At 36.4% G+C, this 26,693-nt stretch overlaps 4 protein-coding genes across 14 annotated transcripts; 1 reads left to right on the top strand and 3 right to left on the bottom strand.

The window, feature by feature from the left end:
• Positions 1-1,685: 1,685 nt before the first annotated feature.
• LOC103340389 (WRKY transcription factor 44) lies at positions 1,686-7,095 on the bottom strand. 4 transcript variants are annotated; one of them, XM_008243823.3, is made up of 7 exons: positions 6,521-7,095; positions 6,316-6,398; positions 4,396-4,862; positions 4,187-4,318; positions 3,259-3,989; positions 2,785-2,943; positions 1,686-2,467 (listed from the first exon to the last, which is right to left on the bottom strand). In XM_008243823.3, exons 3-7 carry the CDS (start codon positions 4,612-4,614, stop codon positions 2,281-2,283), a joined length of 1,428 nt encoding a protein of 475 aa, XP_008242045.2. In that variant the 5' UTR covers positions 4,615-4,862; positions 6,316-6,398; positions 6,521-7,095; the 3' UTR covers positions 1,686-2,280. The 4 variants fall into 4 exon arrangements, with proteins under 4 accessions (XP_008242045.2, XP_008242029.2, XP_008242036.2 ...); XM_008243807.2 differs by having other exon boundaries at positions 4,175-4,318; positions 6,521-7,092; XM_008243814.3 differs by lacking the exon at positions 6,316-6,398 and having other exon boundaries at positions 4,175-4,318; positions 6,521-7,011.
• A 6,239-nt stretch (positions 7,096-13,334) lies between these two features.
• On the bottom strand, positions 13,335-19,197 carry PRR7 (pseudo-response regulator 7). Of its 4 annotated transcripts, none has more exons than XM_008243847.3 (10): positions 18,864-19,197; positions 17,866-18,481; positions 17,278-17,439; positions 17,022-17,155; positions 16,505-16,672; positions 15,575-15,755; positions 14,965-15,412; positions 14,036-14,840; positions 13,822-13,874; positions 13,335-13,690 (listed from the first exon to the last, which is right to left on the bottom strand). In XM_008243847.3, the coding sequence occupies exons 2-9, from the start codon at positions 18,191-18,193 to the stop codon at positions 13,857-13,859; spliced, it is 2,244 nt and encodes a 747-aa protein (XP_008242069.2). In that variant the 5' UTR covers positions 18,194-18,481; positions 18,864-19,197; the 3' UTR covers positions 13,335-13,690; positions 13,822-13,856. The 4 variants fall into 4 exon arrangements, with proteins under 4 accessions (XP_008242069.2, XP_008242075.2, XP_008242056.2 ...); XM_008243853.3 differs by having other exon boundaries at positions 13,822-13,870; XM_008243834.3 differs by lacking the exon at positions 13,822-13,874.
• A 1,988-nt stretch (positions 19,198-21,185) lies between these two features.
• Positions 21,186-23,756, bottom strand: LOC103340450 (adenylate kinase 1, chloroplastic). 4 transcript variants are annotated; one of them, XM_016796703.2, is made up of 5 exons: positions 23,348-23,741; positions 23,097-23,237; positions 22,618-22,890; positions 22,237-22,403; positions 21,186-21,755 (listed from the first exon to the last, which is right to left on the bottom strand). In XM_016796703.2, exons 1-4 carry the CDS (start codon positions 23,669-23,671, stop codon positions 22,260-22,262), a joined length of 882 nt encoding a protein of 293 aa, XP_016652189.2. In that variant the 5' UTR covers positions 23,672-23,741; the 3' UTR covers positions 21,186-21,755; positions 22,237-22,259. The 4 variants fall into 4 exon arrangements, with proteins under 4 accessions (XP_016652189.2, XP_088900834.1, XP_016652188.2 ...); XM_089044708.1 differs by having other exon boundaries at positions 21,186-21,448; XM_016796702.2 differs by having other exon boundaries at positions 21,186-21,817; positions 23,348-23,740.
• Positions 23,757-23,831: 75 nt separating this feature from the next.
• Positions 23,832-26,673, top strand: LOC103340440 (Thioredoxin superfamily protein). Of its 2 annotated transcripts, XM_089044712.1 has the most exons (9): positions 23,872-24,116; positions 24,225-24,366; positions 24,508-24,553; positions 24,802-24,861; positions 25,233-25,269; positions 25,365-25,444; positions 25,595-25,686; positions 25,832-25,892; positions 26,365-26,673. In XM_089044712.1, the coding sequence occupies exons 1-9, from the start codon at positions 23,933-23,935 to the stop codon at positions 26,437-26,439; spliced, it is 777 nt and encodes a 258-aa protein (XP_088900838.1). In that variant the 5' UTR covers positions 23,872-23,932; the 3' UTR covers positions 26,440-26,673. The 2 variants fall into 2 exon arrangements, with proteins under 2 accessions (XP_088900842.1, XP_088900838.1); XM_089044716.1 differs by lacking the exon at positions 24,802-24,861 and having other exon boundaries at positions 23,832-24,116.
• The last annotated feature ends 20 nt before the right edge of the window (positions 26,674-26,693 follow it).

Raw genomic sequence — 26,693 nt, 5'->3', positions numbered from 1 at the left:
TTTTCTTTTGGAACTTAGAAGTGAGCACATTTTCGATCCTACCTACCCTTATTTTTATTGTTATGGGATATATTTGAGACTTGGACACAAGTTTAGGTAAAAGATTCGACCCAACTATTGTTTTTATCATAAAAAGCACAATGTAATGTATATATATATATATATATATATATATATATATTATGTTAAATCAATTGTGGTGCAAACGTGGACTTTGAGTTGCCTGAACCTTCCTCAGCTTGTAGAGCCATCACATGTGTGTAACTTATGCAAAAAAAAAAACTCATGTTTATGCCCAATAGGCCACTAAAATAAGTTAAAGTTATTCCAAATTGAAATCCTTGGATAAAGGTTTTTAATAGAAAAAGTACATTCTTACTGAAAAATCTTACCAAAGAATAATTTTTCTTTTCTTTTTTTTATTGAAGGCGGCAGATTAAGTCAAAACTATTTTTTTTGGATTTTATTCATCAGCCGTCAAATTTTAACTCAAAATCTCCTCTAATGAAATAAAAATTAATATTATTAGACCGAATGATAATCGGTGAAATGTTCTACTATTAAAGCTAAAACCCCTACCCTAGTAAAGCTATGCCACATCCATGTGAGAAAGGAATAAGTTAAACACTCAATCTTATAATAGAGGGTATAAAAGGCTTTATATCATTAGATTATATAATCTGTTATGGACCAAGACGCAAAAAAAATTCCCCGTGAAATATGGTATGTTGTGCCTAATGTTAAAATTGATCTTCTCCATGAAGTTATTTATGCCGCAAATTCATTGAACTTTGACCATGGTCGGTCCCCGCCGAGACTCCACCCACAAATCATGCCTTGGCAACCGTTTCGCTTGTGAGATGACTTTTAAAGAGCACAAAGTTTGTTCAAATGCTCCTCTGAAATCCCAGGTTCACAGAATATTTAACACGTCAAGGCTCGTATAAACTAAAATGGCACACCAATTGTAGCATATTTTTCCAACACAGAGAAGAAAAATAAAGGTTTTCCCTTTATTTATTTTGAAGTATTTAACTTTAGATTTTATTGGGGTACCAGCAACGGAGGATGAATTGACAATTTGATATGAAACCTTAGCATACCAGCAACGGCAAAGGATGCGTGAGTTACGGTCAGGACAATAGAAAGCTTCCAAATTGTGCTTAAAATTAGAGCAGAAAGGAGGAGATGACACATGAAAAGTAGCCAGGTCAAATGTGGTTTGAATTAAACATTGCACCATCCAAGACGGGGGAATGGGCCTAATATGATATCTGAGCTTGTTTGAGATCAATCAGCGTGCTTGACAAGTCAAAGTTTCTTCTGGTAAACTTCAAAATTCAATAAAATTATACGGACTTAAATATGATATCATTGGAGAAATTTTAGTGTTATGATTACATTGTCACATGGTGTTATTAATTCATTTGTCGAAATATGGATGAACGATATAGTTCATATATTATGGACCTCTTAAGATATAATATCAATAAATAAATACATGTGGCAGTATACTTGTCACACCGAAAAATTACTCCATAATAGAGGAACGTAACAGTATGATTCGAGTCAAGAATAATTGTTTCCCATTTTATGAGATTATCAACTTTTGTTTCTGATTCTCGTACGGAGATTGAATTGTGATGAGAATGAACCAAACTAACATGAAAAAAAAGATACAAATATAGTTCAATGACGGCCATTAATTAGAAGGATAAACATAGCAGAAGTTTTCATCGAATCTGTTGGATCAAAGACAACCCGGACTTGCCAAAGTATCCAAAAGTCCAAAGCAGCCTGCATAATTAAAGTGTACAACTTTTCTATATAACAAAAATAGCACAATTATTACCCACTGGGAATTGAATAATCCTTAAACTTACTCTCTATCCTTGTACTTACCGAGTTATTGGGAGGAGCACTAACAAGTTCAACCTAATTGCCATTAACATGTGTAAGAAAGTTTTGTTATATAAAGGCCAAGAGAGAGAAAGAATGCAACTCTCATGCTGAGCTAAATGAAGGAAGCAGCAACAGGGAAAATTAGCCAAAATATTTTCACCCATTTTATGTTTCCAGAAAAACCCACATAAAAGCTGTCTCCACAAGCAGCCTTCAAAGAGATTCCCAAGTAAAATGATTGGCATTGCAGCAGACCATTCAAGGTGGGCATCAAAATCACAGCACTAGTTTATTTGGTGTCTGAGATCTTCTGAGCCAAGCATGGGGATGAGGTTGAGACATTTTGATCCCAAAGTGTGAATGTGATGTGGTGGTCATTCATGGCTTTTCTTTGGTTGTTGGGGCCTGTGCATCCTTTTCGGATGCTCCTGGGTTTGTGTTCCTCAGTGGCATGTCATGGTTGTGCTTTCCCTCGTATGTTGTAATAAAAGCTTTGGGATCGTCTGAGACTCTTTCGACATGCTTACGCACACTGCATTTGAGACTGGTGCATCTATAGTAACTTCTGCAAGATCGAAGAAAGCCAGATTGTGTAAGCACAAGCTTGCTAGCCAAAGAGAATCCTGTGTCCCGTTGTAAATGTCATGAATGTACTTCAGCCATTTATGAACAGCTTAATCAACCGAGTCTTAACATAATCGAAAGGGGTCAATTTGAGGTTTACATTTATCACATTGGGCGCCCCCCCCCCCAAAAAAAAAGGATTTCCGAGGTAATTACCAGCTCAGACAGACAGGTGATACTCATGCAAGAGGATTATTAGGCAATTGTTCTAAGAGGTCTGGATACATTGACTAAAAGAGAGAGAAAAATCTTTCTCACCTGGGATATGGATTTCCCTTAACAACCTTCTGCCCATATTTCCTCCAACGGAAGCCATCACCCGTCATATCAGAATCTACAGAACTTTGCACCACAACACGGGGATCTGGCACACCTTCTCCTGATATGCCCCCTTCATTCGATTGATTCTCGCTTTTTCTGAAGGACAAAGCATAGGTAAACATCGTCAATGACATTAAAGTTGAATAGATAAAATTATGATAGAAATGCTCATTAAGAATGAAAGAATCAAGATACATCGAAAGCATATTTATTCCATGCGGTCAACGTCAAGCACAGAGAAGGGAAGAGGCAAGAAAATGGATACAAACTAGTATATAACCATAACAATGATAAGCAATCATAGTTTTGTTTCAAATGTTAAGGTGCACTACCTTTCTAAGCTAAAATATGCATTGCTAATCTAAAGCATAGGCCTTTGATTTTCATCTACCTGCTACTGAATGATCCTACCTTCTTTTACTTCTAGGTTCATAATCCTCTGCTTCAGGTCCCTTGCTTCCTTCCTCACATTCTCCACTAAGACCACAAGAATTATCAGGAGTTCCACCACCAGCATTTATTCCTCCACTTGCAAGAGGATCATAAAGTAGTGGAGCTTTACTTTGATAAGAATGCGCAGGTAGTCCAACTTCATTCTGATCCTCTACTCTACCTTCAGAACCTTCATTCCTTTCATTAAGTTGACTATTCCATAACCGGTTGTTGGTATCTTGACCAGTTCCATCAGATGCTAAGCCTAACCCTTGCGTCCCCGATGAGCTTTTCTTTGGAGGTTGAGGCTTTGAGTGGTTGTGTTCACCCTTGTAGACAATCTCAGCAATCTGTCCATCCAAAGATCTCTCAACCTTCTTTTTCACAGGACAATTTGGATGTGTGCACTTATAGTAACTTCGCGGGTACTCACTTCCTTTGACTTGCTTCTGTCCATATTTTCTCCAATTATACCCATCATAAGAAGGCCTATCAGTATTGGCTGTGGACGGTATATGTTTTGGATCCTCTTCCACATTTTGTGATGCTATCTTCAAAGGCTCTATTGTCTGATTTGTCTCAGCACATGATGGATTATTATGGCGCAGATTTGGGCTAAGTTGGGATCTAAAGCATTTATCTTGATTTTGATGTAGAATACCAGCCTCGACTGATGATTGTGTAGATTGGTGGCTGGTATTGAAGTTTCCCTGGTAACATTGAACCAAAAAAAAGATAAGTTTTTTTCCAAATTTGAGGTTCAAAAGTTTCACCACATTTTCCAAGTTCATGTACTTAACACATTTATTCTACATACCACAGATAATACTCAGAAAAATCACATTTATTACCAGGAAAGTCACATTTATTCAGTTAAATTACAAACATACAATACCTTGCTACTGACCATATTTGCCAAGACAGAAACAGTTGCCCTTGATACAACTTTTGCCAATGGTTTGTATACCACACTTGCTCTGCTGTCTGATTTTGAGATCTTCTCTGATGAATTACTATGTGCAGTACCAGACATCTCTGCCTGAAATTTATGGGCACCAACACTCAGAAGGAAAGAACTTTTCAAAAGAGACAAGCATTTAGTAGAATTAAGGTCACCTGGGAAGAAACCAATCCAGAGACAGCATGATTCACCGTTGGCTTGAACCTCACAGTCTTTGGTCTGATGGCAGGAACAGCAGTTTCAGAAGATATATTAGAAGGAGAGGCATCGATAGCTCCTGCAAGAAGCTCCGTGAAGGACCTAAAGCTTGAACAAGTAGGCCTTGAAGCAACTGGTTTAGCTATAACTACCCGCTCTGCCTCCTTAATATCCATTTCCAAATGATTATGTTATGTTCCAACTAGGTGTTTTTGGTGCATGGCATACTATCATGAGATACAGGAGAACATCGAAGTCCCATCATCTTATGCCTGGAATATACTCTGTATATTTCCCTCCAGAAAGCAATAAAAAGTTACGACAAAGTCAGGAGGCCAAGCTTGACATGGATTAATAATTAACTGGTGCTCAGCTGCTATTACACATGTTGGCTCCAGATGTGCAAAGCTCAATCTACTTCAACCTGCATGATATCAGGATCATAACATGAATTAGTAAACTAACAAGAAGATGAAGAACCAAAGAAATTTTTAAGAGTACAGCATTCTTCTAAATTACAAGACATGGAAAGGTTAAACTTCGGCTTAATGCATTCATTATCAACCAGACAAAATGAGCCTTAGGCTGCATTTGGGAATTGGATTGGCAGATCAGAAAATAGTCTCAGAAAAATCCCTCTACTCTCATATTTTTGCTGCCATTACTTTCAAAGTAATGCATCATTTGAGTAGGGCAGGCAAGCACAGAAATTGCCACACAAATGTGTTCTTTAACTTCATGGGATTAGGAATTATTCCCATCAAAGTAAATAATTGATCAAGGTTGCATTTAAGTCAAGGAACATTTCTAAAATCTAGTCCAGACTCTCTATTATCATAAAGCACATTACGTGCCAACAACTAGCCACAACACCAAAGCACTCACATAATAGACAAAACAAACAGCGATGACTGAACAGAATTTGCAATAACCAATATTGTTTCCTGAATACTCATCTGGGTCTCCGAAATGAAATGTCATTTTCAAGTTTTCTTTAAAATCTAGCCATGGTTGAATAAAGAATGTAGTGTTTTCATAAAGATCTTTCTTTGAACTTGTATTGCACCATTCATGAAACTGTTTATCAAAACGAAAAACATAGAAGTGGATCCCCTTTTAAAATTTTGAAATATTAAAAAATCAGTATATTATCCAAGTTCACATCTTCGAGCAGGCATAATCTTGCTCATCTGCTTCCTATTCAGGCATAGGTAAATTCCCATTGCAAACACAAATACAAAATTAGTAATTTCTCCATAAATTCCCATTACAACCAACCACTTAAGATTTTCTGAAAGAAACCGTCGGAACAAGACAGTAAAAAGTCGGAGCAATTCTGATAGTTTTTCTTCAAAAATCATATGTTGAACCACAAATCAAGTCATGACATGTAACTTTTCCTACAAGTGACATGAGCAACCATCTGTGTACATGAGTATAATCTTTATATCCCAATCGTATAACTTTTCATACATCTGACACAATTTCTTCGTTTCTTTCCAAGAGGTAAAAGTTGAATGAATTAATAAATTAAATCAAAATCTAATAGATATGCTCAACAAATTTTCCGAGCTATCAATGAAATTGCAAGAATACAGAATTGAAAACCAACATATTTTCTTCCAATGAACAGAAAAGAAAAGGAAATTAATCCCAAAAAGAAAAAGTACCAGATTTTGAAGAAAGCAACAAGAGATGCAGAGTAACATAGACTTTCAGAGGTATGGTTAAAGTAAAATAAGTAAATACAAAGTCACGCAAATCCCAGAAACTCTAAAAACTAAAACACAGACCACAGTCAGGTGTAAATCAGACATCAGATAGCATTTACAAAGTAAAAGAAGAAAAGAATAAGAGTAAAGGAACTAGCAACAGACCCCGAATGGCTTCAACTCGAAAACTAAGAAATTTGCTGGTTCAACTGGATCTTATATGCCAAGCTTATAACAATTAGCTTAGTCTGCATTGCAGAACCACAAATTTCATAAGAAAACAAAATAAAATAAAGGGCATAGAAAGTTTAGCTCTGAGAATAGAAAATTTTAAATCTTTAACAAAACGTGACAAAAACCAGAGCTTTACCTTGGAGAATGGAGAGAGGGGGAGAGAAAAAACAGCAGCTTTGTCTATGAACACTATAATAATAATCTTACAAAAAAAGTAATGGGCTTGTCTTCTTTTGAGCCAAGTACGTAAATACAGCTACAGCACAGAAGGCAAAAACGAGCGGTTTAGCTGTTCATGGTATTCCTAGGGTGTTTTGAACAGTACCCTTCTGATGGAGAAAGAAAGAAAGACGGTGATGCCTAGACTTTTGAAACAAAATTCCAACACTTTGACACAAGGAAATGTTGCCAAGAAAAACATGAAAAAAATGAAAGAACCCGACTATTTCAACTATATTTTATTGTTTTTATTGTAAAGTTTTAGTATTTTTGGCTTTCAAAAACTTGGTCTTGGGATTTAGTACTTAGCAACTGCAGAAATGCAAGTTTGGGTTGTGTAGGAAGCATAAAAAAAGGAAACTGCAAATTGGGTTCTTTTCATTTATGTAGTTTATTTTTTGGGTCTTAAAAACTGACTCGGTAAGCAGTAGCTTGAAGGAGGAGCCCTAGAGCCTAGTGGCACGTCCAACTACCCGTCTCTGTTTCTCTTTTGACTCTCTGATCCTGCTAGCTATATGTATAGGCCGGGGGGGACCTATAATAATATAGAAATTACAGGGCGGGTCCCACAGTGGGACAAATTATAGGGTGTTTAAATGCACTTGAGAGCCCACTAATGCTGTCAAGCTACTTGGGAAAATGTCATCTCCAAATGGACACGTGGCCAGGTGGGATTTGCTGTGTTTCAAACCTCATATTAAAGTTCGAACTTTGAGGTCCCATTCTTATGTTACTTATTTACTAAGTTAAAAAGACTAGATTGCCCATGAATCTTGAATGTGGATGAGGGAAGTGGTAGGGTGAAAGAGTAAATTTAGTTAGATTTTGATTGCTGCTCTTCATTTGTTTAGGGTTCAAGTTAATATATTACAAAAAGCCACCTAAGAATCATGATGTACAATTAAAAATGGTAAAGATGTCATGGATTGGTTGCCATGCTCTAGATTTTCCCTACATATAAAGTTTATCCAATCCACCATATATAAATGGGAAATGGTAGATGGTTAGGTTTGGGTAGCAGAAAAATAGGGCAGAGAGGAAGTTAGGTGAGGCATGGATGGGTGTGAAGTTTGTGAAAACTATTACAAGATTTATCTTATTGAGAAATATAAGAAAAGTGGATTTTTTTTTTCTTTCTTTTGTTGAGTAAGGGTTTATTTGTCTTAGGTGTGGCAAGTAGTGTTTTTTTTATAGAATAATTCATGTCAACGAAGTCTAGTCCAATAAAAAATTATATTAACTTGTATTAGTGCCAGTTGAATCTTCATAACACTTTTATAGTGTGTGTGTGAGAAACTCTCATTTTCCTTGTAGTTTAGATTATCGATTGTATTAAAAAAATTATAAAATTAATATTAGATATTTTACAAAAGTTTTGATCTCAAAAACATTGTGTTATTATATTTGATTGTCGACAAACAAAAGTGTTGTTGGCTTCAACATTGTAGAAGTGATGATGATATTATTGGTAGCAAGCTAAGCCACTATGACAATTTGACCACAAATATAAATAATAAAAAAACTATGTACAGGGTTTAAAATAATAATAAAAACTCAGTTTTGCTGTGGTGAAGAAAAGCACTTTAAAAAAAGTCCTTCAAAATCGATATGATATCCACATAATTTCGAGTGAAAATGGTGAAAATCTAGAATGAAATACACCAAAGAACATATAGGCAAAGTACTGTATATGATAATCAATACTAAGATAGGACAACATAAATTAATAGCACTTAATTTCATATCCTTTACAACCACATAAACTATAACCATGACAAAAATAATAACAGTGCCAACATAAAAAATTGATGGATGGGAAGAAGATACAAGAGTACAACCAGACAGCACAAAATATGAACCCCATTGGCAAAAGCTATAAGCAGAAAGAAAAAAAAAAGTATATAAAATCTGAAAACTTCTGTGGATTTTGTTCTAGCAGTATATGAAGTGCCCACAGAGTTGAGGGATAGGGTGGGGGCAGAGAGATTAAGGTTCATTTCGGCCCCAGCCAGTTGATCTTGCATGCATATAATACACAAAAGTATACACTCTTCCATTCTGAAACCCTACCCCTTTTTTTTTCCGTTCTTCCTACTAATAATTTGGATTATATGTGTGTGAGTTTTTGTTTGTATAAGCGATAGTCTAAATACTTTAAATTAATCTACTCTTCTAAAAGGGGAACACGAACTTAGGTACAAGAGAAGCGGACTCACTATTCTAACCAACTGGCTTAACTCACATTGTCACTCTCTAGTTAATTGTAATTTAAATTATCTAATTAACTCTCTCAAATCATTTCGTCTTTTACTTCTCGTTTTATCAATCTCTATAGTGAGTTAGTGAGAACTCAATCACATATTTCTTGAAGCACTTGTTTTCTGGATAGGTATGAAGTTATGATGATAACTTTTGAAGTGCAAAAAGTTTCAATCATGTACCACCAATAATTTTCATGGAGACTATAGACTTTGCAATGATGTGAATGCAAGTAGCTTTAGCATATTGAATAAAGGAATGCATACATGTACAATTAGTTGGTAATCGATTAAGTATCCATGTAACTTTGTATCATAATGTTTCTTGCTTTCTTTTTACTTAAATTATTATATTCCAAAAAAATCATCGTACACTTATTTTTGTATGAAAATATGAAGGATATATACATTACATAAAAAAAAGGTACTTGATAATCTTTTTCAAGTGCCAATAACAGTTCCTAAATTATTTTATTATAACATCGTTTGCCATCTAGATCTCCTTATAATATTTATCTTTTTATTAATATAATTACAATATCCATTTTGTATGCACATCTAATTTAAGTTAATTAGTATACTGCAATACATATGTTGTCAGACTAATCATTCTATGGATTAGACAAATTTAACTATTTTGAATTAATGTGTAAATAATCTTCTACCTGATCGTTATCTTAGATTTTTTTTATAATCTATCTTTATCCAAACAAATCAATCAAAATAATGAGAATTTTTTTAAATAAAATAAATAACTTAGCCGGTTCTGCTGGTTAATATTATGAGCCAAGTGACTTATTGGTTGATGAGAGCTCTTGAGTCTAACTTTTAACAAATTTCTAATTGGTTAGAGCAAATGTACTCTTTATTATGCACCGAATTCATATCATTTTTCTCGTAATTTAGATTAATTTAAAGAAGAATATCGCTTATATAAATAAATAAATATATATATATATATATATTTGGTATGTCAGCTTTGCCCTTGGAATATGAATGAAGCCAAGTTTGGAGGTTTTTGAAATAAATACATATATTGTCTTGAGACAAGTGTTTGGCATGTAGCAATGAGCATAGGGTTTTGACTCTTTTCAGGGTTTGATTTGAACTCTGAAGATTTCTTTCTGGCCTTTGGAAAGTTAGTTGGGAGGATGGGGACACGTGGCGGTATTCGCCCTCTCAATCACTAAACTAAAATTCTACGCCCCTGACTGGTAGCTGCAACTTGTGTTTGCCCCCGCACGTGCCACTCTCAATTTAATGTTTTATTATTTTTGGTCCAGAATTTTTTGTTTTGTTTTTCTATATTTGGTCCACAATTTACTTTTGCTAATTTCTGGTACAGAATTTATTGTTTGATATTTTTGTTGATAGATACAGGTTCCAAATGGATATGTGTCTTGCCATACCAGAAAAGCTTAATGCTTATATGTAGTTTTCATAATGAATATATAACAATATTTTATATGCATATGGGTAGGCGGTGTTTAAATTTGAGTATTTTCAGAGATGGCATAAGCTAGCTTTTAAAATGTTAAAATTGTATTTTTATTTTTATGTAAGATATTAGTCTCTTTAACCTACATATATTTACAGTTCTTCTCTCATCCGGACGTCTGCGTTATTATTGTGTCGACGTCATTATAAACAATAGGATAACATGGAGGGATAATAAAAAATATATGATATTCGTACAATAATGACATCCAAACGTCCACATAGAAAAAAATCTACACATATATATATAAATTTTGGATTTTAGAGTATGTGATGATGACAACTTTAGAGATAGAGGGCCATTTTTGTTGTCTGCATAAGACAATTTTGGGGATTTTCTTGTTGCGTTGAAAAACATGTTATTAGTGGCCACACTGGTCTGGTTTTGATTTTATTTTCCAACTATGCAGTGCCATAGTCGGTAGGTAAATGGAAGTGGTCAGCCACCGCCTGCTTCCAATATCAATTCATATACAAAGCCTGCCTTTTATCCTTTATCAAAGGTTATTAAAATCTTTATATGGCAAACTTGACATCCCTACAGAGAACCAAATGAGGTAACAAAGTCATTGCGAATAGTCTATGTTAGCCAAAAACGAATTAAGCTCTTCACACATCCTAATTAAGATAAGGAATCTGTTAAAATAACACTGCAGATGAATGATAGGATCACTCGTTCACACATGCAAAAATTGTTAATCATTATACATGTGACAATAAAAAATGAATGAAGCTTATACGTATATCTTAAAGAACATGTTACTCGTTTAAAATAACACTGTATAGGATAGGAATGTTAAATTCAACCATCTGCGTATATGTAAATAACTGTTAACCATTAATTCATGTGCTACTCTAAATAGGCAGCCTTAATTCTAAAATTTCTCAAAGATCACATTTGATGTGGTAGGTTCACCATAGGTTAGCTAGTCAAGAGCCACTAGTGAGTTAGGTAAGGTCTCTTACTTGGGCACCATGACTAGAATCAACCTAGGATGGGCTACTACTGTCCCTGGTACCATAAAATCATTCTAAGTTTTCAATATACCAATTATGAACATGGCCACAATTCTTCCACGAAATAAAGATTTGTCAAACAAATCGTATGGTAACATTAATATATGGTGCGGTCTCCACACGTCAGTGAAATGGTCACACAGCTACAGGATCATAGCACCAGTGAAACTTATTACTACTATGTATTTTTAAAAGTTTCGTACATAATTATATTAATTAGTATATTGATTAGATTAATCTTCCTCAGTTTATCAATTGAATACCATTTTTGAATGCTCTAAAAGACCCTCAACAAGGAGTACATCGCTTCCTATCCAAATCGGTTAAGTGCGATGATGTTAATAAAAATATCTAGTCTTCGCTTTGTTGGAAGTGTGACAAGTTCAAATTTCATGTATTGTTAAATATATATGTATATATCGTTCGAACAGTTAAAACTTAAGATGCAATTTGGATACAAAGACTATATAAGATGCTTTTACTTATAATCACTTAACTATGTGTCAGATCATCTTAGGACAAAGTGATACTAGAATTAGACAAACTGTGTTGGTTGGATTCGGAAATATTTAGATTGTTTTAAAATACTATGTAATGTGGATCATCAGAATTTCCAGTTTCAGCGCCTTAGTTGGTTGAACTTTGTGTGTACTTTTATTCTCCTCTTCTGTAAGGGCCTTGTTGTTGTGTGTAATTGTGTTTCGTCTTTTTTACTTTGTTTTTTAGCCGTTAGGTTTTGCTACGTTGTTTGTTTGCTGGTTGGCGTTATGTCTTTTGGGTTTTGATTTGGTGGTAAATTGAATAATTACGTCATTAATTTACATATTTTTTTATACTTTTTTAATCCTGAAAGATGCTTTAATTTTGTATTTTTTTTATAGTGCTGCTAGCAATGAGCTGGCCGGCTTCTTTTTTCTTTTGGATTGTTCATGTGGCACGGGAAGAATGCACAGTCCTGAAACCGACCAATGAATAGAAACTTTAAGACATTCCCACATACAATGGAGAAAAAAACAAGCAAAGCATCGCATTTGTCCACAAACAAGGCTCACGGGTTCTGAATTTACAATCTACATTCTTTAATCCCCAAACTAATAGATATACCAGCAAAAACAAAAAAGGAAAGGAATGTGTTACTGGCACCTATGCTGTAAGTCAAACCGATTACATAAGCGCTTATAACTTTAGTGATAGAACATTTACATCTATGTCCACAATAAAAGTTTGACTCTCAGTTTGCCATTCTTAAGAACTCTGGCTCTGAACGTGGGAAAAAACAAACTTCTGGTAGAATTAATTTTCATTTGTTGACCATTACAAGTAAAAAGCATTGCATGTCGAGGTAGGATGATGATGATTCAATTGTGTTTTAAGGTGGTTTTTTCTTTTCTTTTATTTTTTGGGTACAGTTGAGGTCCAAGGACCAAAACAAAACCAATCACAAATAAGCTTGGGCCTGGCCCAGATCGTCTCTTTAAGTACTGTCAGCTGGAAGCCAGAGAACACCCATTGCTTGGCGCAGTCCACAGAAATAGAAGGGAAGAAGGAAGAGAAAAATATGAGATTTGGGGAAAAAACAAGGGAGTTTCACAAACACCCAAAATGAAGTCTGAAATTATAAAAAAAACTCAAGCACTATTTAAACATATAAACACACCCAAAACCCATCATTACACACACTCAAAACCCATTTATAAACACACCCAAAAAGTTGATTTTAGAGTTGATTTTGAGTGTGTTTCTATGTTTAAATAGTGTTTGAGTTTTTTTATAAATACATGTCTAAGATTAGGTTTATTTATAAATTTGTAAAAAAATAATGAAGACGACAAAATAGCATTTAGAATAACATAGAATCTAGAGAAGGAATTAAAAGGATTCTTTTTTTCTTCTTCTTTTAAAAGGAAAAGAAATTTCCATAACTGCCAGGGTAGGGTCAAAAAATAACCACACACCAAATAGAAAGACTCTGATCGCATAAAGCTGATGGCCTCCTGTGTAAAAGAAGCATCTTGAAATCCACAATAACGGAATGCATCTCAAGGTGTGGTCTGTCTTAGAGTTCTCACCTCCAACACCTCCAACTCTACATGAATATTTACTATGCACCTCGCTCATAAGAGTTACAAGAAATGTACATATACATTTAACTGATAACAACTCACAAGTACACCGAATTTCAACCCTATTTCATCGAAAGTGTTGGATTAGCTATCTGTTGTCCTGACCGTGTTCTCGCTCACCGTCTGCCGCACAAATTGTCCCCGAATGCGAGGTCGTTGTTCTGCCAGTTTCTTTCTGCTTTGATACCGAACCTGAAAAACCAACCAAAAACCAAATTCAGCAAACCCGTCTACATTTCTTTTCTGTTTTGATGAGTTCTGTTCAAATATTCTAAAGGAAACCAACCATGCAAGACAGGAGGCATTTAAGAGACTTAACTTACTCGATTCACACCAATGTTGCGCAAACAGGAAGAACTCAATTTAACAAGCCTTCCTTGGAAAAGCAAATACGTATAAGAAATTTTTGAAATGAAAATAGGGAGAAGAAATGAGTGGAGGTAATTTAAAAAACAATTTCAAGGAGGAACACCTAAATTATTCCTAAACCACTTATTAAGATCTAGCATTAGGATGAAACAACTGAAAATTAGTCACCTTTTTCCGGAAGCATCTCTCTTTTCTTTTCTGACGAAACTTGGTCAAGGCAGCTTCTCTCTGCTTGACCTTGTTTTCATCTACTCTATTTCCACTCTGGTTTCCGCTAGCATCACCACTTCCACTTTTCCCAGCAACATCACTTTCCATGTTTGTACCACCTACATTTTTTCCAGTGCTGCTGCCGTTTTGCCCATTGCTCCCATGGTTACTGCCTGAAGCACTTCCGTTGACACTGTAATTTCCAGGATTACCTTCAACAGGCCCACTCAGAACATTGGACGATCCACAATGCGGAGCAGCCGCAGCCAATTTCTTCAAAGATAAATCATTATGCTCAGGCAGGTGTTGTCCTTGCATGGTGTGGACAACATGGTGATGGACCTGACAGTGATCATAATCATGATGGAGGTTCTGAATTTGGAGTCGCTTCTGGGCATCTCTTGATTGGGCCAATACTGTTGTTGCCACATTATTAGCATTATCTACTAAAACTTGCTGGGTAGCACTCTTAAGGTCCTTTTTCACAGGATGGAAAGCAGACGATGGATGCAAAAGTTGGACAGTGGATGCTGCTGCTGACTTGTTTATAACTTGAGTTTTGGGAACATCGTTATTAGTTGTGGAGCCCATATCAATGTTATTGCTGCCTCCATTCGAGGATTGATTGGGAGGGTTTTCGCTTGAATGAGGTCGAATATCACGAAAAAATTCCTTTTTTGTAACTTCCCCACTATTATCTTGTGGAGAGTTGCTTCCAACATGCCCAGAAGGAGCCTTGTTAGCATTTGAGGCTGCATTATACCTGCACAGGGAAATATGGTAAGGGTAACCACTTAGAAATTTCAAGAGAACGTACAAGACAACTGTTTCAAACTTCCACCTTATCAGTAGACAATAGCAATATCAAGTCCTTATGTTCCTCATACCTTGAAAAGGCTGAAGAGTCTGAACGTCTTAAGACATTGCGGTCATCCTGTACTGTTGTCTCAGTGCCTTTAACTCCTCTAAGTCTTTTCAAACTGAGCTCCACGGATGGTTCATGAGTATTACTATTGGCTTTAGTGCTTCTGTCTAAGGCCTTATACTGTCTGTTAGAAGCTTCGAATTGTGTGCTGTCCATCAGGGGATCGGTGGGATCGGTGACAACACCTGTTATAGTAGCACCATCATACTTTGGCTTACTGGAAGGACTCTCATAGTTGAACTTCAGCTGCCCCTTATCAATCTGGTGGTCAAATTCACCGGAACCTATCTCAATCAGATTATTCTGTCTTGTTCCTGCTGGTTTGGTTGAAAAGTCATTTGCGTGCTGACGCTGTAAATCTCTATTACTGGATAGGCCTATCTCTAGATCTTTTCCCATTGCAAAGTTGTCTGAATGGAAAAAACAGCCTAATCACTAAGAAAATAAAACAAGTACATATATGTGTGTGCGTGCGCACACACACACACAAACATCTTATATAAGGAAAACTGCATAATAACATTTGAATAGAATGTACAGAACCACACAGGTTTAGATAATTCCGGGAATACCATGCTCCTTCTGTTGTTGGCACTCCCTTGTTGCAGCTGGAGGGACCAATTTGTTACCAAGTGATTCAGCGTTTGAGTGAACTACTTGGGCACAAGTACTATCAGGACACTCAGCTACCTGGTGCCATGAGAACACTTGTCGCGGACTGTCAACTTCTACAGCTTTTTTTGTCCAGGAACTCTGTAAAATGAAACACTAACACAGTGAGACTGCAGTGTACACATCTATGAGTCATTCTATGACTTTATTTTCTTAATTTTTTCTTTGAGGTGATGATCCGTGTTACTCGTCCAAAAAAAAAAAATAAAGAAAAAAAAATTTATCCCAAGTGTTATATTCTTTTGCATATCTGCAAAATTGTGGACTAATCCTTAAATTGATTGACAGCAATGCTCCTTTACTGGTGTGAACCTGTTCACAATTTGAAACCTACTAAACAAGAGTTATTGGAGGAACTTCCATTGATTACCATTAGGCACTGTTTAGTATTGACTTTAATATGCATAACTAACTACAGTACTTACATTACTAAAACAGTAACCTGTACTTTCTAGGACTCTCATAATAACTAAGTCTGGACTCTAGAGTTACGAGTCAACACTATAAACAAGCAAAAGGCAATTACAAGCTATCTTACAGGATAGTAAACCCGTCATCAGTTTCTGAAAACCTAATACAGAAACACTTACAATTCAGTTAAAAAGAATTAAATCATACGCTATCCTCAGCAGGACCAGCATTATCAATCCCTTTAGCAACTTAAGAATAAGAGCTGCAAAACAAGAGTAACTGATGCACACATCCGAAAAGAAGTAAAGCTGCAATTATTCTATTGAGAGGAGTATACATTCCCTTCTCCTGACTAATGTGAAAATTCAAATAATGGGCATGCACCATCCAAGATCATTAGTATCCAATAACTAGCATACCTGAGTGCCACTCCCATTGTCACTTCCATCTCCAACATTCAAACCAGTGCTCTCATTATCTTCCTCGTCATTGCTTCCACTATTGTTCTCAGACTTTGCAACACTTTTTGATCTTACAGACTTTTGAGTTTGTGTGCCGCTTTCACTTCCAGTTCCACTACCACTAGACTGAAAGAAAGTTTAGATACTAGTCATACAAAGAAAATTAAGAAACATAGTATAAACTGTGAAACAAAATTACTAACCATTAAGCAAACATATTTAATATAACCTTATGTAATATCATCATATAAATAAAAAGGTCTTCTCATTAACAACGGCACTGCTCAACAATAATCTCAAGAGAAAAAAAAGACCCTTCACAAAACAGGAGAAAAGTAAAGCATGTGAAGTGAAAACTACTTTTTAATAATCGGTTGATGAAGGTAAAAAATAGGAAAATACAAAGAACTGACAGCAGTACAAAGACTTGTGGGCAAGCATTCTAATACCAGAATGGAAAGTCATAATGACTCACACTATGGCATCTCCTCCAAATGTGCTGCCAGAGGTTCTTAAGCTCATTCTTTCGTATAGGCTTCACTAAAAAGTCAACAGCACCCTTTGACAAACACTTAAAGACGAGACCCATTGAATCATGAGATGACATCACTGCACACAAATCTCAAAATAGTTTCTAAGTTGGCATAACTCAAAACTTATAACAGAGTATCACTACTCAATACAACTGTTATTGAGATGGGCATAAAAATAAATAAAATAAAAAAACTTACTAATCACAGGAACATTTTTCCTCGTCTTATGGCTCATAATCTTGTTTAAAAGACCAACACCGGATAAGCATGGCATAACTACCTCAGTTAAGACTAGATCAACATGATTAGTCAAATCTTCAAGAATCTTCCATGCTTGCAATCCATTTGCTGCTGCAATCACTGAAAATACGAAGAATTAAGAATCAAATCCTGGATTTTAAAAGATAAATATACAAAAAGGATGTAATTGATGCACCAAGTAAATATATGATATTTGTGTGTGTGCATGTGAAATAAAAGAGATATATGGATACAGATATCATGTATTTTGCAAATGACGGAAAACTAACATTTATTTTTTTTATTTTTTATTTCAAATGCAACAACATATACATCTATGCTTTCCAGTAATCACAAAAGCATATCAAGCATGAAAGATCATAGCATCCACATTAAAAACGACAAAATACAAAAGCTTGTACATGTGAACCCTGAAAGTCAAGTTAACAGGAAACTCAACCCGAAATTCACTTTTTCATAAACAGCAGTGTCTGGATATAGTCATGCATGTGAAGCATTAGGTGTCTCAGAAGCCAAATCACTAACCTTCATAACTGCAATTGCGAAGCAGTGCAGTGACAACATGGCGAGTACAATCATCATATTCCACCAGTAAAACCTTAAGAGATCTAACATGTAGAAACCTTTCCCAGCAAACCGTTGACCCTTGAGGCTGTTGCTTAACAGCCTGGACTTGAACACCCCCTCCTTCCCCACCGTTTACATCTCCAGCTATTCCATTACTTTTCGACTCATCTTCCTCAACTAACCTTCCTTCCTCATCCACCACTCCATTCTTAACCCTTTCCTTCCCGTCCCATGAACGGTGATTCAGCTCCAGCAGTTGCCTATCCTCATCACTATCAACACTCATCAGGATACTCTATCAGTCAGACAAAAGACTAGTAATAAAAACGGCCCAAGTTCAGATTGAAAAAAAAACTTCTTGAATCGGGAAAAAGAATGGCGCATAGCGTTGGCTGCAAAAACCAAACCTCTGCAACTACAGACCCTTCTAAACCTAACACAATGGGTATTCACCGGTTACAAAGTGATGTCAAATGATAACCCATAACCGAATATATATACAAGTGATGACAATTTACACCAGATGTTGTTAGCTGGCTAAAAATGGCTTGAAACCCAACAAATTGCTTTCACCCTGTAAGACCAGAACACCATATCAGTAAAAAAAATACACCATAAAGCATTAACATCAAATTCTTTCTTTTAAAGATAAGATGATACCAGTATGCACAATTTTTTTTAAAAAAAATCCGAACAATTTGAAATTGAGAACTTGGAACACTACTAATCTACAAATAATTGAAAGATGCAGAGAATCAACAGAAATGATGATTTAAAAATCTCACATAGCACCTATCTTCAACAACTATAAATGATATGGATGAACCTAGATGAGCTTCAAATTATCTAAACCAGAGTAGCCAAGTATATATAATTCAAAGCAATAAAAAAAAAACAAAAAAACAAAAACAGAGAAGAGAAGTATAAAATCAAAGAAGTAACATGGAAGAAATCACCTGCAAAGCTTCATTAACCGCCATAATTGAGCTAGATCCAAACCGAAATTACCAAGAAAATCATTGTACTAAAAAAAAAAAATGGTCAAACAATAATTCCGAAAATCTTAGTTTGGATCTTCAAAAAATATGTGAATTTGGATATTTCTTAGATATTTTTGTACTATCTTTGCAGAGTTGGGACAAGCTTGACTGGACTAAGAAACATCAGACTGCAAACAGTTACGAGAGAGATAATCGGCGATCCTTTCGTCCAGGGGGGAGAGAGAGAGAGAGAGAGAGAGAGAGATGAGTAAAAGATATGGAGCTGCGAGATGAGCTCAGCGACTGATGATGTGGACAAAATAAGGGTGGAGATGCAGTAGAAGTAGAACGTTCGAGAACGCCATGTCAGATGCGAGATATTTCCAGCTTGGCAGAAAATGGGGCCGAGGCCTGCTGAGGTGGACGAAATCTAAAGCAGTGAGTGCAAGGGCTCGCTTGGCACTTCTGAAGATCTCGGAGATCTGGTTTGCGACACGTGGCGATATTGGATGGCGAGTACCGGAAGGGGAAACGTCGCTTTCGTGGATTACCTACTCGCCAAATATCTTCCATGTGGTTGGTACTGGTGGAAGTGGCGGTTGTGACGTGTTAAATTTTCGTTAGTTGTCCACACGCTTGGGCCATTTGCTTTTCTGAGTCTGAATATTTGGCACGTCATACGAGTAAAAAATATCCTCAAATATCTAAATAAGGTGTTGCAACTTGCAAGCAACACTTGGGGCCTGGTTTAAGATTTTCTTTGATTTGCAAAGAACACAACACTATTAGCGGTTTAGAGCAATTGCTCCATTTTACAAGGTTTTAGTTTCGAGTTTTAGTATTTGTATAATAGGTGAGAGTTTAGCATATTATCGCCTTCTCAATAGGAAAGATCCTTAAAAAAAAAAAAAATCTTTGATTTATATTGCCACTTATGAAAAGTGTTATTGGCATTCAAACTTAATCATCGGTGCACCATTTCATGGAATAAGACAAAATAAAAAGGAGTGCATGGTAACTATCTTGATATGCTAGAAGTAATTTCCTTGGTTTTTTTGTCCAATAGTTAAATTGCCTTCTTCTCAAAAAGTTCATCGGTTTCAAATTTTACTAGTCATAAACTAAAATAGGATGTATTATGAGATTCTTTTTAATCAAAAGGTAATGCTAACATTTTTTATATATAATTTATGTGTCTCATTTAAGTTTCACGATGGTTAAATATATGATTATGTGGAAATGCCCTTGTCAACATTGTTGATTTAAGTTATTAATTTATGCCCTAAAACTGAATCATGATTTCATGTGTAGCAATGAACGTTGTTAAACACTTAAATTACAAGCGCCTTTGCATTCAAATTATTTAGAAGTTAGATTAGAATGGACTGCACTGCATTATTTTTTAACCGATTTGAACTTTTGGGTAATCACGGATTAAGTCTAAGATCATATAACTCTCAACAAATCCATTATAATTTTATTTTCAGCATCCCACTTACTGTTTCTATATTTCATAATTTAATATTTTGGATAGAGATATCTTCCTAACAATAATAATAAATTTTCAGAAAATGGTAGGCAGGAGCCTCTTCAAGTTGTCACTGTGTACTTTTGGCTAAAGGACAACCCATACAAATTGACTTTTCTGAGCTTTCATGCACAGAGCCTGCTGGATAGTGCTTACCTTTTGTAGAATATCCCTCGTATATTTATCTTCTTTTGGGAACTGGCCCTACTGCCTTCAAATCTTATCCAACTATGAAGATGCCAAAAGATAAAGAAGTGGTGGAAAATTATGTGGAGGAGAGAAAGCTGTGGTCTGAAAGAGCTTGCTCATATTCTTGAGGAGACGCTTTTGGGCTATAAGTATATTATTGCGATTCCATGGATTTACAGAGATCCTTCTCAACGGACACCACAAAACCATTGCTTCATTTGGAACCATGCATCATGATCCAGTGGAGAAAATGGATGCCGGAACAAACATGAAGTGCGCGGATGAGGTTGAGGAGGAGGAATATTCATTGCGTGTGACACAGAATTTAGGGTTTCGCATAACAGATCAGCCTCTAATGTTCTTTATCAAAAATGTCAAGCTTCACTTTTATTCTTTGATGGAATCGAAAAAAGGCTTAATATCATGAATCCGGATGCTCTGTTTGGATTTTCTACCGCGGGATGCTCAGTTGTTTAAGGTATCATATTGGCCGATTGCAGGAAACTTTACCAGATTTTTTTATATAAAAAAGGCCATAACAACTGGATAAGGGGAGGGAGGGGGCTGGAGAACATTTCGAATGAGGGAAAAATATATATACTTTTAAGTTAGATAGATCATATAACTTTGTAACTTCAGAATAATTTACAGATGCGACTCCAAGGACATGTACAATCTTTGTCATGGACAGATTGGCAGCGTTCAAGCACTAGGAAGTGCATGCAACGTAGCTATCAACATGCAGCCAGCCATAACCAGAAAACCATAAGGGTTAAAGGTACACCAACAATTAAACACGAATCTTCTCTACAATTTTTCTTCTTCTTTCTTTCTTTCAAGGTTTCTGCTGTCGGTGAAAGCAACAAAATATCACCAAACGACTGTACAGTTCAAAACAACGTGGGGGAACGCACGCACAATCATGATGCATATAGTCTAACCACATTGATTTACAACAAAATCACTATAACCTAATTGCACATCAAGTAAAAAAGGAACTACTTCGGTAAAATGTACAGCACATTCTATCTTGCACCGCTCAAACTTCTGCAGTCAAGAGCTGGTATTGTGCTGAAATTCAATATCTGCAGCTGATAACTTGCTGATTGGCAGTACTTGAGCCAATCAACTCGGCCAGCTGCACGAGGAATCTGGAAAAGAATAGGTAGAAGAACAAAACTATATAACAACCAAAGACCTTGCCATAATGGACCTGTATCATAACCATAACATATCTTAGCATGATTGGCTCATCTTATACCAAACTTATCTGAAATAAATTTATAAAGTCGCAGGGGGCAAAAATGAAAAGAAATAATAGGAACAAGTTTAAGTTGAGGGCCATCAAAAAATTCCCTCATTTATTGTGCCCCACAAGACGCAATTTGCTATATTAATCAATCATAAGTTACAACAATACGGTATCATTATCTAGCCTCCTCTCCTGAAGCTTATTGCTGCCACAAAATTGTTAGTAAATAAATCATCCCTAAACCAAACAATACTAGTGGAACGACTCTCTTCAAATGCAATATAACTGAATTCTCTCCACGAGAAAACAACAGACCAAAAATTGAAAGTGTCCATAGACCCTAGCTCGCACCTTACGCGTCTAGAGAATCACATATTCACCTTTAAAGGCGCAATGCAACAAATCATGCTGCAGCAGACTGCTTCTCCTTGTATTCATCAAGATTAAGAACTTCAAGCAACTTTGGCCAAGACTCTGGGATCCCTCCTGGCAAATCAAACTCCAACAGTTTCCCTCGACTACGGTAGAATTCTTCTACAGGCCGACTCTGCATTATCCATTAGGAATACAAACCATCAAAAAGACATTTGAATACAACATGGAAATTAAAATATTTTCTCTTCTTCCCCCAAAGGAACCTAATACGCATGCAACCAGCACTAGAAAATAATGGAAGGCACTTTCCCTATAAGCCCTTTTGTATTTACATATGTTATTCAACTGTTTCCATGGTCAATCATGATATGAAAATAAAGAAATACCTTCTCATTGTATACATGAATCCGATGTTTAACCACTTCTTCAGTATCATCGGCTCGAGTAACAAGCTTTGACATACAATGTGGAGGTGGAAGAAGCGGAGCCATGCTAATTGCAGGACTCCCATTCGAGTCCTTAACATTAATGGAGGCCACATTGAAATTTCCCCCACACTGACTACACATTCTCCTCCCAAGGCATTTCTCAACCAACACATCTTCCCGGAGCTTCAGATTGAGCACCAGGTCAATCTCTGTCACCCCTTCCAATATTTCCTAACATACATACAGACAATCAATCCTTGAGCACATTTCACCAATTCAGTAATCCATTACTCATTTGATCAATACAAATAGTTTAAATCAGATCACATAAAACCAACCAAGAATAATCAATTTACGAGCTTCATCTTACTTTGAATCACATTATACAGTTCAAATCTTACTCTACAATACTAGTGTATAACAGCTAAGACACTTACCGCTTGTCTTATGGTTCGAGGAAACCCATCAAGAATAAAACCCAGTTCCCCTTTAGCTCCCCCAGCCTCCAATCTCTTCGACAACAAGCTTATTATAATCTCATCAGAAACCAACTTCCCCTGGTTCACAATCTCCGATAACTGCAACACACACACAAAGAACACCAAAAAAAAAAAAAAATCAAAACCCAAAAAAAAATGCAGATCTGAGGAAAAAAAAAGAAGAAACGAGCAATCAAAAGAATCAAAACCTCTTTAGAGAGAGGCCCAGAGGCTGCGAGCTCTTCGCGGACGAGATCTCCAGTGGCGATGTGAGGAACGCCGAGGAGATTAGACAGGCGGCTCGCGTACGTGCCTTTGCCCACGCCCGGTGAGCCCAAGAAGACCCACTGTACGTTTCGATCCTTGGGGTCCTTGACCGAGAGATTGGGCTTGGGCCCCAATCGTGGGCTATATGGCGAAGCGCCATGAGAGCTGGGCTCCGGTGCTATGCCCGAGTACAAGCACCGGCTTATGCGTGAGACGGAGGAAAGTGATGTGAACGAGGGCTTTGATAGGCGGGTTAACGCCGCCATTGAAATGCCGAAGTTTGCAGAGAGATGGGAGAGAGACTGAGAAAGTTAGTTGGAAGTTAGAAGCGTTTGGTTTTATGCCGCGCAACCCTAACGTCGTTGTTTTTTTTTTATCATACCGAAAACGACTTGTCGTTCGTAATGTTTTGTTGAAGGGACAGATCACGAGTTGCCACGTGTAGCCTCGTTTCCCATAAAATAATGAAATACGCCAACGGTCGTAACGTCGGCACTTACTCGGCTGCTTCTTTCCTCTGAGAAACCATGGCGGTTACTCCCTCTGCAACACTCTACTCCACCTCACTCCCTCCAAAGAGGAACACCAATTCCGCCTCGACACCTGTAATTTCGAATCTGAATATCGGCAGTCTCAATAGCTGCAAGAGACTGATCAAATTCTCACCGCGGCAAAGCCACGTCGTAGCCTCTGCCGTCTCTGGCTCTCCAGGCAAGTTTTCGTTTTCTAATAGCCTGTTTGGTTTCCGAGAAACTGATGGAAAAGAAAACAATTACATATTTTATCTATTTTGTTGTAATCGTGCGTGGATGTGAACAGGGACCGAGTCTTCTTTGAACGGTGAAGATGCAGCGAGTTTATTGGAGACGGTGAAGGTGTTTGATTTGAATGGAAATGGAATTCCGATTTCGGATTTGTGGAAAGATAGGACAGCTGTCATCGCATTTGCCCGCCATTTCGGGTAATGTTCTAGTATTAATAGTTGAACTAGTATAATCTGCAATAAAGTTTTGCTCAGTAATTTCATTTTCTGCTAAGTTTTTCTTGATTAGTAATTGTTTAGCTAAATAGGTTAAAAATTAAATTTTTGTTTAATATTCAGATGCGTATTTTGCCGCAAACGGGCTGACTATCTCGCATCAAAGAAGGTAATTACCCATTAATAATTTATCACTGGATAGACTTTGATACATGCTTGTCATCAACTTGTTTAGTTTATATTTTAATGATGCAAATTTATATGCATTACAAATTTGAATAAGTTTTACTACATGGTAATCATTGGATGTGATTCTTGTCAATTACAGAAATAGGGGGATGCCTAATTGCCTTAAAACAACACAAGGGTACTGCCTCTCTAGCTTGCTTGCCTTAAACACATTTCATATGTTGACAGGATATAATGGATGCATCTGGTGTGGCACTTGTTTTGATTGGACCTGGTAGCATTGATCAGGTTTGCTCTTATAAATCATATACAATTAACCAAAATAGATAAGCATGTCAGCTTAATTAATCTTTAATTAGGTGGGTTGTGATTTCATGTTCTAACATTTCTGTGTTAATGTATGACTTCCATCTGCCATCTGTGGAAGAGAGGGAGTCTCGTAATTTCGGCTATTTCCCTGTAAATTCAGGCATGTGACATGGAAAAAATACGGAAGAGCACTTCTTATCATTAACACTTTGTAGTTTGTACTAGATTGTGAATTGAACTTTTCCAAGGCACACTAGCCAAGGCTTCATCATCTATTTCTTGTTCTGATTTACTGTTTGGTGTAAATGCTATAAACCTTTGTTATAACCATATGCATTAATTTGTTGTAGGGAAAAGCATTCGCTGAGCAAACGAAGTTCAAAGGAGGTAAGTTTCAGAAGAGAAGCTATTACTAATTCTGTTATAATTTTTCTCCCTCTAAAGGCGTCCCAGTCACAGAACTTCCTTTTTTTTCATTCCAGAAGTTTATGCAGACCCAAGTCACTCATCATATGAGGCATTAAGATTTGTTTCTGGGGTCTTAACCACCTTTACTCCCAAAGTATGTAATCAACATTGTATGTTTTTTTATTAATGTGACGATGCATAGATGTATTAGCTACTTATAGCTGGAAGGAGTGCTTCTGAAGTTTCTAAGATTTTCTTACAGAAAGTAGGACCTCTTATCTAAGTTGCTTCCACCAAATTCTAGGCAGGTCTTAAGATATTAGAGCTGTACATGGAGGGTTACCGACAAGACTGGAAGCTTTCTTTTGAACAGGACACCGTAGCCAGAGGCGGCTGGTATTTCCTTACATCCATCTTACTACAAGTATCAGATTTGTATCATCATGTGAAGATTTACAAGTTTTTGTATCATCTGTTACAGTTTTTGTTTTAGCAAGTAATTAGCACAAAATTTACATGTGTGACATTGTTCGTTTGGCAGGCAGCAAGGTGGAATTCTAGTTGCGGGTCCTGGTAAAAGTAACATCCTGTACATCCACAAGGCAAGTCTTCTATCCTTCTTTTTGCTTGGGACTTAATAGACTTGTTGGTTAATCATGCGGTTGTAACCAGTTCAGATTGAAAATTCAGACCGCCAGATAATCCCAATACTATCCATTTTAATTAAGAGAACATAAATAGTTCTTAAAGCATGTAATGACTCAATTTGTACAAGTAGAGCCTTCGAAGGATTTTCTCTTTCGAGTTAAGACAGTAACTTATTCAACACTGTTGCTAACAAGTTCCAAAGTTCCAATTGAAACTTTAAATCACCAGAGAATCTGGCAATATTTGCTGATAAGACAAGACAATTTATTTTGATTCAGAGAACAGAGTAGAGGGAAGTACACACATATATAGTTTTCAAAGCATACCAATGAGTCCAAATGTACAAGTAGATATTAAGATGAGCTCTTTTGCTAGTGATTTGTGGCTACTGTGTAATTTCATGTTTTTGCTTTTGTATTGGAGTAGGATAAAGAAGCCGGGGATGATCCAGATATCAAAGATATTCTAAAAGCATGTTGTGGGGATGTAAATTCTGTATAGTCTTTACCTTTCTCATGTGGATCGTGAATTCTGCGTAGTCTGTGGTCACTTGAAAGGAGGTTATAAGAGCCTAGGAAAATTTACACATATCCCATTCATATTGTATCGCGGTAGATATGAATATGCTTCTTTTCTTGATTCAACTGGCTCATGAAGTTTCATGGATGTGAAGAACTATTTTAAGATCTGAGATTTGTAATTAAATTAAAGCAAAAACGCAAGCTTAGGCTGTTAGTATTGTGTTATTTTTCGAT

This window comes from Prunus mume, linkage group LG1 (genome assembly GCF_029339155.1).
Source record: "Prunus mume cultivar Tortuosa linkage group LG1, ASM2933915v1, whole genome shotgun sequence".
Classification (NCBI taxonomy): domain Eukaryota; kingdom Viridiplantae; phylum Streptophyta; class Magnoliopsida; order Rosales; family Rosaceae; genus Prunus; species Prunus mume.
This window is presented reverse-complemented; position numbering and strand designations above follow the sequence as displayed.